Source organism: Sapajus apella, unplaced genomic scaffold (assembly GCF_009761245.1).
Source record: "Sapajus apella isolate SASKATOON/1434 unplaced genomic scaffold, GSC_monkey_1.0 scaffold2043, whole genome shotgun sequence".
Taxonomy (NCBI): Eukaryota; Metazoa; Chordata; class Mammalia; order Primates; family Cebidae; genus Sapajus; species Sapajus apella.
Window position 1 is genome coordinate 1 of NW_022438969.1, and position 11,260 is coordinate 11,260.

The 11,260-nt window shown below is 56.3% G+C and overlaps 2 protein-coding genes across 4 annotated transcripts; one reads left to right on the forward strand and one right to left on the reverse strand.

Moving 5' to 3' along the window:
- Positions 1-6: 6 nt before the first annotated feature.
- On the reverse strand, positions 7-6,734 carry LOC116547090 (3-ketoacyl-CoA thiolase, peroxisomal). Of its 2 annotated transcripts, XM_032273148.1 has the most exons (6): positions 6,277-6,734; positions 6,004-6,097; positions 5,390-5,447; positions 3,364-3,443; positions 3,039-3,081; positions 7-1,128 (listed from the first exon to the last, which is right to left on the reverse strand). In XM_032273148.1, exons 1-6 carry the CDS (start codon positions 6,445-6,447, stop codon positions 1,026-1,028), a joined length of 549 nt encoding a protein of 182 aa, XP_032129039.1. In that variant the 5' UTR covers positions 6,448-6,734; the 3' UTR covers positions 7-1,025. The 2 variants fall into 2 exon arrangements, with proteins under 2 accessions (XP_032129039.1, XP_032129040.1); XM_032273149.1 differs by lacking the exon at positions 3,039-3,081 and having other exon boundaries at positions 1,030-1,128.
- Positions 6,735-7,653: 919 nt separating this feature from the next.
- LOC116547089 (myeloid differentiation primary response protein MyD88) lies at positions 7,654-11,254 on the forward strand. 2 transcript variants are annotated; one of them, XM_032273146.1, is made up of 5 exons: positions 7,654-8,351; positions 9,187-9,321; positions 9,902-10,082; positions 10,272-10,363; positions 10,647-11,254. In XM_032273146.1, exons 1-5 carry the CDS (start codon positions 7,799-7,801, stop codon positions 10,799-10,801), a joined length of 1,116 nt encoding a protein of 371 aa, XP_032129037.1. In that variant the 5' UTR covers positions 7,654-7,798; the 3' UTR covers positions 10,802-11,254. The 2 variants fall into 2 exon arrangements, with proteins under 2 accessions (XP_032129037.1, XP_032129038.1); XM_032273147.1 differs by lacking the exon at positions 7,654-8,351 and adding an exon at positions 8,372-8,584.
- Positions 11,255-11,260: the final 6 nt, after the last annotated feature.

An 11,260-nucleotide genomic window follows, 5' to 3' on the forward strand; every position in this document is an offset into this window, starting at 1 on the left:
ACAGCCTAGAGGAATGGACCAGGCTGCAGAGCTGTGCTTGGAACTCTTGAGTTCCCAAGGCTGTAGGCAGGAGAGGACGGAAAGGCCAGTCCATGCCACAGGCAGTGGTGATGACTCAGGATGTGGATATAAAGACTCAGATAGGAAAGTCAGCAATGCTGGCCAGATCCTGAGAAGGTCATACACCAAAAAGACCCTCTCTCGGACAGAAGCTGCCCCCTGCATGGGGCAGCTGCAGAATAGTTTGTTCCCTGGGTAAGCTGCGTCAGAGCAGGGGAGACAAGGAGCGGGGAGGGTCTGGGTGGGGCACTAACAGGCCACTCCTGGCCAGCTTCTCCTGGGCCTCAAGGAAAACTGCTGCAACATGGGGAGGTGAGGACTCCCAAACCTCCTCTAGAAAGGCCAAACCTAGGCTTTCTGGTCACCTTGGCTGGGACCTATGCTTATCCTGAGAACCGAGAGCAACAGCTAGGCTTTCCGGCCTGGGCTTCCGGCTTTACAGGCCTCCCTTGGAGATGCGGTGTGTGAAGCCACGGCACTGCGCCCTCCAAGCCTCCGTCTCCTCAGCTATCTCGTGGATCCAGGACTCCTGGCCCACAAACTCTGGGGATGGCCCAGAGAAGCTAAGTTGTTCCATACAAATGCCACATACTTTTTATTTTGCACCTGACAAGGCCCAATTCCCCCACCGGCACGTTCAGTAATCAAAGCCTCCCCCTGCCTTCTCAACTTTCTAGGCCCCCAAGGCTTTGCAGTGGAGCTACCATTGTCCTTCCTATGACTGAGCACTTCAGTGTGGTGACAAAATGGGCAATGTTTGGAAACTCAGGGGCACAGAGAGGACCTGGGGGCCTCAGGAAAGGGAAGTCAAGGGCGGCTTCAACTCTCATCCCCAAAGTTCCTGCAGAGCAGACCATGGCCAAAGGAAGGAGGCCAAGGCTTGGCACCGCCAGCCACAAAGATGATAAAGTTCTTCCGCCCCCTGCTCCAGGCAGAGGGCACAGCACACAGAGCTATGGGAGCGCTCACCCCATAGGAATCAGGCAATCTCTGGCCTTCTCCTTCTCCATCAAGCGCGAAGTAATATTTCCAGGGTTCCCTCTGTCAGCCAAGGACATGGACTCCACCCTGGGGAGGAGGAAGAGGAGGAGAAGGTAAGGTGAACTGGGCCCTGGCAGGACTCCTCCAGGAACAGCTGTACACTTGGCAAGTGCTAGGAAATAGCCAGGGAGCCCTAGGAAGTCCAGTGGGCCTCTGGGAGCCACAGGCAGGGCACCTGGCCAGCCAGGCCCAGCTGCGAGTATGGCACTACTGAGCCCTGTCTCCACTTCACCCCCGACCCCAGCACAAAGCACTGCACAATAAACACTCCTGGGGCAGGGCTATGCTTCCCTATACAACTGCTCAGTCAGCCAACTGGCAAGTCCAGAGCAACGCCTTCCCGTGTCAGCCACAGAAGAGGAAACACATCCACAAGCCCGAGCCTACCCTCAGGGCCCACAAATTCAGAGGGGAGAAGAGACAATTTAAAAGTAATCACAAAGCGGAGCTCAAAGGGTGATCAGACCTACATCGATAAGGAAGTGCTGCAAGCTGAGAGGAAGGAAGTGGTGTAGTGTGGTCCAAAAGGGCTTTGAGGAGATGGGGGACCCTGATGCCTCAAGGATGATAACAGATAACCTTGGCTGAGTGCTTTTCACATGCCCAGCACTATTCTGAACTCTTCAGATATTAGAGTGCGTCAGTGTCAGTCACATGACAAATACTCCATCATGTAAGCTGTTGCTATTACTCCATAATCTTCCCATCAACTTCAACAGAGCTGAGCTAGGTATCCCCCTTTTATAGACCAGCAGACCGAGGTCTAGAGACTGTATAACTTGTCCATGGTCACCCAGCCTGGATCCACATTTAGGTAGTCTGGCCCCAGAGCCCACTTCCAGCTAGAATGCCCTGTGCTATATACTTGCTGATCAAAGCCTCTGGGGAACAGTCCGCCTGGGATGTAGGTGTCAGGCCTGGCCCAGATCTTAATATCCTAGTACCACGGTCCTTGACCTGCTTGGGAATCAGATACCCTGTAAGATACTCATAAAGGCTCCAGCCCTTCTCAAGTTATCCACACCACCTCTCACCCGGGCAGATAGAGAGAAATCAAAGGGCAGTGGCCCTTGCCCAGCCAAAGTCCTTGTAGAGTGGTCTTTGGCTTTATTTACAGCTGCAGACATCGGTCAGTACAACTCAGTGCCAGATGCCACGGCCCTGGGACAGGGGCCAGCAATGCTTCCTCTCAAGAAATACTTTAAAGAGGATGTGAAAGGCAGTGGGGGCATGTCAGAACCCTGGGGCTGCTTGCCTCCCCCAGCCTGCCAAAGCCCTTACTCCCCTGCCCTCCCAGTACCAGATGCCCACCCAAGCCTGGGTCCCAGTGCCCTGCCCTTCCCTGGAGGCACTGCCAAACACAACTTCTGCAGCTCCATTCACTGCAGCCAATGATGGAGTCACAGTCTAGGAGGAGGTGACAGTGACCAAACCACCACAAATCTGATCTTGTCCCTCATAGCCCATACGCAGCTGGAAGTTTCCACACTGGTATGAGGGTGGGAGACAAGAGGACAGACAGCCTAGTAAAATGAACAAACTAGTGATACAGTAGGCGGCTGGCCCTGGCTTTAGAGAGCCCAAACTGCAACTTCTCTCTCAGCAGCACCGTGAATCCACAAGGGCTACAAAAGGAGACCCCAGTGCTGTATTTTCTCAAAATGTTTTCCCACATATTCCAGCCTGAAAGAGTTCCAAGAAAGTAAGCTTTTAGAGGCCAACCGCCCTCCCCTGCTAGTGCTGAGAGGTGTGAGTGATTCCTGAGCAGCCAGAGTTGGGAGCCACTCCCAAGCTGCATTTGTGAGAATCCACTCCTGACCAGCTGCCTAAAGGGGATGGGGCAATCCCGAAATCATGGCCTCTGAGAACTCAAGAGATGAAAATTAGTTTTATTGTCACAAGTTGGTTAATAAGCTCCGGCAGAAAAAAATTCTTACCCACAGGCCATGCCAATGTCATAAGACCCATTTCTGATGCCACCTGCAACAAAAGCATTTCATAAACATCCTTTGCCAGAGTCTACCTGTTCCGGAAGCAGTGGAGCCTCTTCCCCACCTGGCCTCTAGATGGGACTCAGCCCCAGCCTCAGAAACGGAAGACCCAGGAGTGTTGAGAAAAGGCTTGGGGCAGTGGTAGGGGCACTCCTGCACTCTTTCTGTGGTTAGAGTCCTCTCAGAAATCCTTATTGCTTGCCCAGCAGACAGCAACTTTGCTGACCCAAACCCACAGGCCAGGACCAAGGCACCTACCCAGTCCACTTACCAGCTATGTTGGCCACTGCCTGGAGCCCCGACGAGCACTGTCTATTGACAGTGGACAGAGGCACAGTCTCCGGGATGTCACTGAAACAGAAGGTGAGACAGTAGAATCAGCCCCCTCTTGCATGCCGGCCTCTCATGGAAAGCAGTCCTGTGCCTCTACCTGCCCCCTCAAGCGATGTAAAGGGCAGGGGAACATGGAGGCCAGCAGCCCTGCCTCCATGCCAGGCCAGATCCATGGAATGAGGGTGGGCAGCTACTGGGCAGACCCCATCTGCGCAGGCTCTTGCTCCCCAGGGCCCCATAAGCACATTCCCTTCCATTCCTGTGAGTATCTTCCATCAAAGACCAAGCGCAGCCCAAGGGAAGGGAAGCATGTCTGGCCCTTCTCTCTCTCCCTCTGAAGATTCGGAAATGAAAGCCATGTATCTCTGTTTCCCCCAAAGAACAGAGAAAAGATCCTGTTGCTGGGACAGAGCACCAGAGCAACAGCAATGTCTAAAGTCTGAGGCCAGGGACCCTCAGCTTACCAGTAATCGTACAGCTAAGCCCGCGTGTTCCCACAGACTCCTGAAAACCTGACCCCACCTAGACGGAGAACTCTGACGGGCATCATGTGTTCTAACATCTATCACTCTGGTGTGTTCTCCAGACTCTCACACCGGTCTTAGCCCTGGAAGCTAGCAGGGCTTCCCCTCCTGATGTAACCTGCCTTGGCCAACAGCACAAAGCCCTAGGGAAATTTCCAGACCTCCTCAGACCCACAGACTCAGAACCTGAGGGGGTGGAAGCACCCTGGTGATTGCGGTGTGCAGCCAGAGCTGGGAACCTCTGATCTGGTGTCCAGGCCAGGCTCTACAGAGACTCTCAGGCGGATCACCTCCTGTGCAGCCTGTGTGATGCCTCCCGGGTCCCTTAACTGCCTAGTAGGTAGTTACCATTTCTTCACTCAACCCACCAGGTGTTCGCTAAGTACCTACTTAGCACAAGGCACCACCTGAGGGATGCTGAGATGCACATAACACTGTGCCCTGGAGGATGCCCAAGCAACACACAGAAAATGAATCCACTAGCAGAGACTGAAATAATAGGGCAAGAGGGCAAACCGCATCGCAAGGAAGCACATGGCTAGCTACTACCGGATTGGAAGGAGCTCTCATTTTCAGCCTGAGAGCCTGGATACGTCAAGTCAAAATGGTAAGACTATGTTTGGGCAAGGTTTAGCTAGGGCAGAAAGAGGAGGTAGGGCTAGCACTTCAAGGAGAGAGAATGACCGTATCAGGGAGGACAGCAGGCCGACAGGCCAGCTGAACGAAGAAAAGTCAAGGTGAGTAAGCAGCTGGGAGATGAAGCTGGAAGGTAAGTCTGGAGCCGGATTGCAGGGGCCTTGAACTACAGGCTGGGCAGCGTAAATCTCTCCCGGTTCCTACAGGGTTTTTGTTTTCCTGTTCCTTCACTAGCTCATGTTCCTATTTATTCTTCTCCATGTACCTGGAAGTACAAAGCTGAGCAGGTCTTAAAGCTATGCATGAAAATAATTAAGCACTCTCTCCCCTGCAGGTGCGTAAAGGGAAGTTTACCAGGTCTCCTCCTGGGCGTCCCTCTTCCCCATGGTTCTGCCCTACCCCAAAGGGTCTGCTAGTGGGTTATGACGTTATGACTGGAGTTCCCAGCTCAACTAGTAAAAAGGCTGAAAGTCACTTTTCAGCATGCTTACTTGGTTACTCACCTGACAAATGGGAACAGAATCCACACTTAGAAAAGGCAAGCAACAACCTTTTGGCTAAAAATCAAGCCACAGAGAACTTTTGCTCCAGTGTCAAAGGCCTTGTGCACCCGGGCTCAGCACCTGAAGGGCTCACCCTCTCTTCAGAGTAGCGGAGAGGTGAGTCCACAAGGGGAGGGAGCCAAGGACTCTGGTTGCCTCATTCTGGCGTCCAACCTGATCCTCCCCAACCTGCGGGCCGAGTTCCCTGGGCCCATTAAAGTGTCAAAATGGCCAACCCATGGCTACAACTAGAAAAGTTTACCTCAGAAACTGGGCGATTCGGGCCATGATTGCCCCGGCCCCGGGCTGCAGCACATTTCCTGTGGACAACAAACTTCCATTCAGTGCCAGGTGTGGTATTCTGGGCACTAAGGCATAGCTGTGAATACCGGAGATGAGACGTTCCAGTTCTTTCTTCGGGAACGCTAGCCCTTGGCAGCTCTGGAACACCGGGGTTTGGAGCAGGGAGAGCAAGCCATACAACAGCTTGTCCTGGTCTTCCACCAGCTCCTGTCCCCAGGGGTCCCACGCTCACTTGCCCATGCACCCGGCTTTTCCAAATCAGCACAGATGGACAGGTTGCCTATCTTTAAAAGTGACATGGGAGTTTCTGAAAATGCACATGTCCCCAGGTGTCCTCCTCTGAGCCCTGCTGTCACCCCAGAGGACTGCCGACCTAGGGGTGGCATCTACCGGATAAGACTCTCGCCATATCCTGTTGCTATATCTCAAGGTGAGCGGTAGAACAGAGGGCTGGACTGAAGGTCAAGGCCATGGAGGTTCCCCCAGTGAAAACTCGGGGTGGGGAGGTGCGGAGGGCTCTGGACAAACGAAGAACGGGGAGGGCCCAGCGCAGGGCCTGGCTGGTGCGCTCACCGACACAGATGTCCCCCAGCTGTTCCGGCCGCAGATTCACGTCCTGGAGAACCGCGGTCATGACAGCCGAGAGAAGCTCGTCGGGGGTGGTGTCCTGCAGCGGGAGGAGCAGCTGCGGTGACCCCCACTCCCCCATACCCACTCCAGGGAGACAAAGCGACCACAGCTGGGTGCGGAGCTGCCTCCGGCATCCAGGGGATCCAAACATACGAGCGGGACCCCAGGCCGCGCCGACGTCTTCCCAAACCGGGCGCCCAGACCCTCGGGCCTCACCTTGAAGCCGCCGCGGCCCGCCCGGCAGATGGCGGTGCGCCGCCCGTGCACCACCACCACGTCCGCGGCCGAGGCCTGCGGGGCGCCGGTCGCGCAAGGCGCCGCCTGCAGCGTCCAGCCGGGATCGGGCTTGCCAGCCAGGTGGCCCAGCACTACCGACAGCCTCCGCATTGCGCAGCTCCACTCTGCAGAACTGACCGCCGGAGTCAACAGACGACTGCCTGCGCACGCGCAGAACCACACCTCAGCCCCCACGGCCTAAACAGCCAAGCAAACAAAAGTCCCGCCCACCTTCCGCCTCAGCCAACCACAAGGTGAGTCAGCCTGGGGCCCCGCCTCTCCCGCCACCGCCTACCGAGCCCTCTATCGGAGGGCTAGCAGTCACCGCCCAGACGAGCTTTCCACTCAAATGCCCCGCCTACCTTAACATACCGCAGCCAACCAGATGGCGGACCTCTATGAATCCCCGCCCAGAAAAGCAGACCGGAAGCCTTTCCACCTTTTGTAGCCAAACCCGAGACCGGATCCCCAAAGCCCTGCCCCCTGCCCGCCTCCCAACGGACGGCTGGACCGCCAGGACCGCTTCCTGCTTGGGATGGAGATGGAAGCCGGGCCTCCAAGTCCTCTACCCACTTCCTGGTCGGCTCTGCTATCCCTGCGGTCCCAGTACCCAAGCTGGGGGACCTAAATACTTCCGAGACGCCCGAGTCCTACTCCGACGTGGCTGGGCTTTCTCATTCTTTCGAGAAGACCGGGAATTTGGGCTTTCGGGCTGGCCGGGAGAACAGATTTCACAGAGGGGCTGGGGGGTGACAAGCTCTCTAACTGGAGAAGGAACATCTCACACTTTTACCAGTTTGACACCCAGTTGGAATGATTTTATTAGTGCCCATTTCCCGTGCTAGGCTGGGATCTCCAGCAAGGCAAAGAGGTATCCGGGAAACTGCGACTCGCTTGGCACTTAATAGATGATCGATAAATACTTGTTGAATGAGCAAATGAATCAATCGGGGCTCCCCAGGTCTGGATTGTGACCTTAACCCGAAAGAGCAAGGTCACGTGCGCCCTTGACTCCCAGTAGCCGGGCCGTGTCTTTACCTGAGATCCTGGAGAGCAGCGCTGGGCTTCCCACAGGCACTAAAGCACAGGGCGCCTTGTGTTTCCCAGCCTAGCGTCACGACGCCCCCAACCGTTTCGAGGTTGCCTCGGGCTCCAGAGGTGTCCCTTTCCCACTCCCCCTGGCGTGCATAGCAGGGGTCTCTCCGTACCCCTACCGGCAGGATTGCGTGTTACCCAGAGACAGCGGAGGGGGGAGCTGGTGCCTTCCTCCTCGCCATCCTCGAGGGCAGGACCGTATGAACCCCTCAGAAGCCCAGTGGAAGAATTGTGACTCCAGATCCCAAATAGCAAGTCCCGTCTCCTACAACCCCCGAAAGGCCGACCTCACTCCGCCGCCCACCTACTACCAGCACCACCAGACCTCGAGGCGGCGCCGCGGACCTCTCCGGCTCTCAAAAGGCAGATGCCGACTTCCCAACCTCCCCCTGCCTCCCCGCCCCCCCGAGACCGCCAGGGTGGAGGTGGACGCCCCCGCCTCCGCATTTCTGCGCGGGGCTCCAGATTGCAGGGCAGGGCGGCGCTTCTCGGAAAGCGAAAGCCCGCGGGGCGGGGCGGGAGCCGTAGGAGAAAGAGGAAGCGCTGGCAGACAACGCGACCCGTCCGCGCCGAGGCTCCAGGACAGCCCGCCATGGCTGCAGAAGGTCCCCGCGCGGAGTCTGTGGCCCCCGTCTTCTCCACATCCTCCCTGCCCCTGGCTGCTCTCAACATGCGAGTGCGGCGCCGCCTGTCGCTGTTCTTGAACGTGCGGACGCAGGTGGCGGCCGACTGGACGGTGCTGGCAGAGGAGATGGATTTTGAGTACTTGGAGATCCGGCAGCTGGAGTCGCACGCCGACCCCACGGGCAGGCTGCTGGACGCCTGGCAGGGACGCCCCGGTGCCTCGGTAGGCCGGCTGCTGGAGCTGCTCACCAAGCTGGGCCGCGACGACGTGCTGCTGGAGCTGGGACCCAGCATTGGTGAGGACATCCCCTTCCTGGCCTCGTACCTGGGGGGTGAGGAGGCTGACTTTCCGGCCTCAGCATGTCTCCCCTGAAGAGACCCTGTTTTCCCCCTTGGGGGCCTGGAGAAGCCTGAAGAGGGAGAACTATGCGGGTGCAGTTCCTTCTTAATAACTGGGACCTGCTAGGGACTGGAGAAAAGTCCGGAGAGGCGGAGATGGGAAGGAAGCAGCTTAGGCAGAGGCTTTCAGGTAGGGCCAGGAGTTAGAATCAGGCTTCTGTGGGGGCGTCTGGGCTGTTTCAAGTAGAGCAACAGGACAGGCGGGGGACTGACAGTGGACTGTCTTAGAAACCTCAAGTCCTGGGGAAGTGCAGCCCTTCCTGCTACCCACTGGCACTTACATAATATACACGCATAGGCGTTGGGCACAGCCGCCCACAGGCAGGCATACCTTGCTGGGTTGGAATCACTGCCTTCACTGCACCACAGCCAGTGGGTCAGTCTCCCGAGCCTTTCTGGCACGCTCAGCCCCTTGCTCACATGTGCCCTGGACCCCAGAAGAAGCAGACCTACCTTGATACCATTCTTAGGATCCCTAGGAAGGGACAGCGATACAAACCTGACCTTGATGGACTTCCAGAAAGACAAAACACCACTGACATCCCTTTGGGTCTGTTAGAGCCAGTGGGAGCTCAACTTCTCAGAGCTGTTGAGCTGCTGATGGCACCAGTGGGCTGGGGAAGCCCTGTAGAAGAACCCTGCCATAGGAGGTGGGCAGGGGTGGGATCCTGACTGTGGGTAGAGAGGTGGGCACTCCCGGGGAGCCCGCCATACCCTCTCTCTTCCCCACAGAGGAGGATTGCCAAAAGTATATCTTGAAGCAGCAGCAGGAGGAGGCTGAGAAGCCCTTACAGGTGGCCTCTGTCGACAGCAGTGTCCCACGGACAACAGAGCTGGCGGGCATCACCACACTTGACGACCCCCTGGGTAAGGGTCCAATACTGTTCCCATGGGACCGGTGGAATAGGACAGTGCGGTGTTAAGAGTATGGGTGTTGGAAGCAGATGGGCTGTGGGACCTTGGGCAAGTCACTTAATCTTTCTGAATGTCAGTTTCCTCATCTCAGAAATGGAGATAATAGTCCTACCTCTGGGTTGCTGTGAGACTCTCATGAAATGATACCCATCTTCACGGGTGTGGTGGCTCATGCCTGTAATCCCAACACTTTGGGAGGCCGAGGTGGGTGGATCATCTGAGGTCGGGAGTTCAAGACCAACCCGGGCAACATGCCAAAACCCCATCTCTACTAAAAATACAAAATTTAACTGGGTGTAGTGGCTCACACCTCTAATCCCAGCCATTAGGGAGGCTGAGGCGGGAGAATCGCTTGAAGCTGAGAGGTGGAGGTTGCAGTAATCTTTCCTCTCCTGGGAAGGGCACTTTCTCTAAGGAATATCATCTTGGGAAGGGTGTAAGGCCCAGGGTTGCCTAGGCAGGGGACTCTTGGCTGGACCCCTCCCAAGCCTTCCCACGGAGCTCTGACTACCACCCTGTGCTCTGCACCCAGGGCAAATGCCAGAGCGTTTCGATGCCTTCATCTGCTATTGCCCCAGCGACATCCAGTTTGTGCAGGAGATGATCCGGCAACTGGAACAGACAAACTATCGACTGAAGTTATGTGTGTCTGACCGCGATGTCCTGCCTGGCACCTGTGTCTGGTCTATTGCTAGTGAGCTCATCGAGAAGAGGTTGGCTAAGGTCAAGGGTGGGTGGGTGAGTGGGTGCATGAAGCCCTGCCCACGGGTCCAGATGCTGGGCATCTCCTCCTAGCTGTGCACTGTCCAGCCTGGGCACAGTGGGCCCCTCCTGAAGCTATTCCCAGGCGGTATGCTGGACTAAGTTGCCACAGGATCTGCAGCCTACCCACTCTCCCCTAGGTGCCGCCGGATGGTGGTGGTTGTCTCTGATGATTACCTGCAGAGCAAGGAATGTGACTTCCAGACCAAATTTGCACTCAGCCTCTCTCCAGGTAAGCTCAACCCTGGTCTGGCCAGAAAATGAAGGAGTGAGTAGGTGGGGGCTCTGGACTGTCAGCCTTCCCTCCCCAAGGGCTATGGATGCTGTACCAAAGAACTCCTGAAGACCTCTGTGCACCTGAGCTCCTGTGCATGTGTGTGCCTTTTTGTGTGAGTGAATGTGTGCCAGGGGTGCTTAGATGGGGGATGGCTGTTGTTAACCCCTGGGTTGAAGACTGGGCCTGTCCCACCATGGAACAAGGGCCTGATGCCAGCATGGCACCCCTTTTCTTTCAGGTGCCCACCAGAAGCGACTGATCCCCATCAAGTACAAGGCAATGAACAAGGAGTTCCCCAGCATCCTGAGGTTCATCACTGTCTGTGACTATACCAATCCCTGCACCAAATCTTGGTTCTGGACTCGCCTTGCCAAGGCCCTATCCCTGCCCTGATGACTGCTCTGGGACTCTGGGTGTGTGTGTATCTGTCTGCCTGTCCATGCACTTCTGCCCTGCCTCCTCGGTTGTAGGAGGAATCTGTGCTCTACTTGCCTCTCAATTCCTGGAGATGCCAACTCCACAGACACATCTGCTACAGCTGGACATCATCTGGACATCACATCTTATGTCCTTCATGGAACCAGTGGCTGTGAGGGGCTTGTCCACTGGCTGGCTTACCAGCCAGGACGGTATAGAACAGAACCAGCTGGGACTAGCAGAGCCAGCTCTGAGCTATTCATATACCTTCAGTCTTAGTTTCCCCACCTGAACAGTAGGATGGGGAGAACAGACAGTAGCTGTGTTTGAATCCCTGTAGGAAATGGTGAAGCATAGCTCTGGATCTCCTGGGGGTGACCAATCTTGGCTGAGGGAGAGCTGGCTGCTGCTAGACTACCTGCTGGCCGCTGCTGG

Bases quoted from the DNA above. Each gene is read 5' to 3' on its own strand.
- LOC116547089 (XM_032273146.1), top strand. From the start codon at position 7,799: ATGCCGACTTCCCAACCTCCCCCTGCCTCCCCGCCCCCCCGAGACCGC. The intron at 10,083-10,271 runs GTTGGCTAAGGT...ACTCTCCCCTAG, and splicing joins AGTGAGCTCATCGAGAAGAG to GTGCCGCCGGATGGTGGTGG. The intron at 10,364-10,646 runs GTAAGCTCAACC...CTTTTCTTTCAG, and splicing joins TGCACTCAGCCTCTCTCCAG to GTGCCCACCAGAAGCGACTG.
- LOC116547090 (XM_032273148.1), bottom strand. From the start codon at position 6,447: ATGCGGAGGCTGTCGGTAGTGCTGGGCCACCTGGCTGGCAAGCCCGAT. The intron at 6,098-6,276 runs GTGAGGCCCGAG...CTCCCGCTGCAG, and splicing joins CGGGCCGCGGCGGCTTCAAG to GACACCACCCCCGACGAGCT. The intron at 3,444-5,389 runs GTAAACTTTTCT...CTTCTGTTTCAG, and splicing joins CGAATCGCCCAGTTTCTGAG to TGACATCCCGGAGACTGTGC.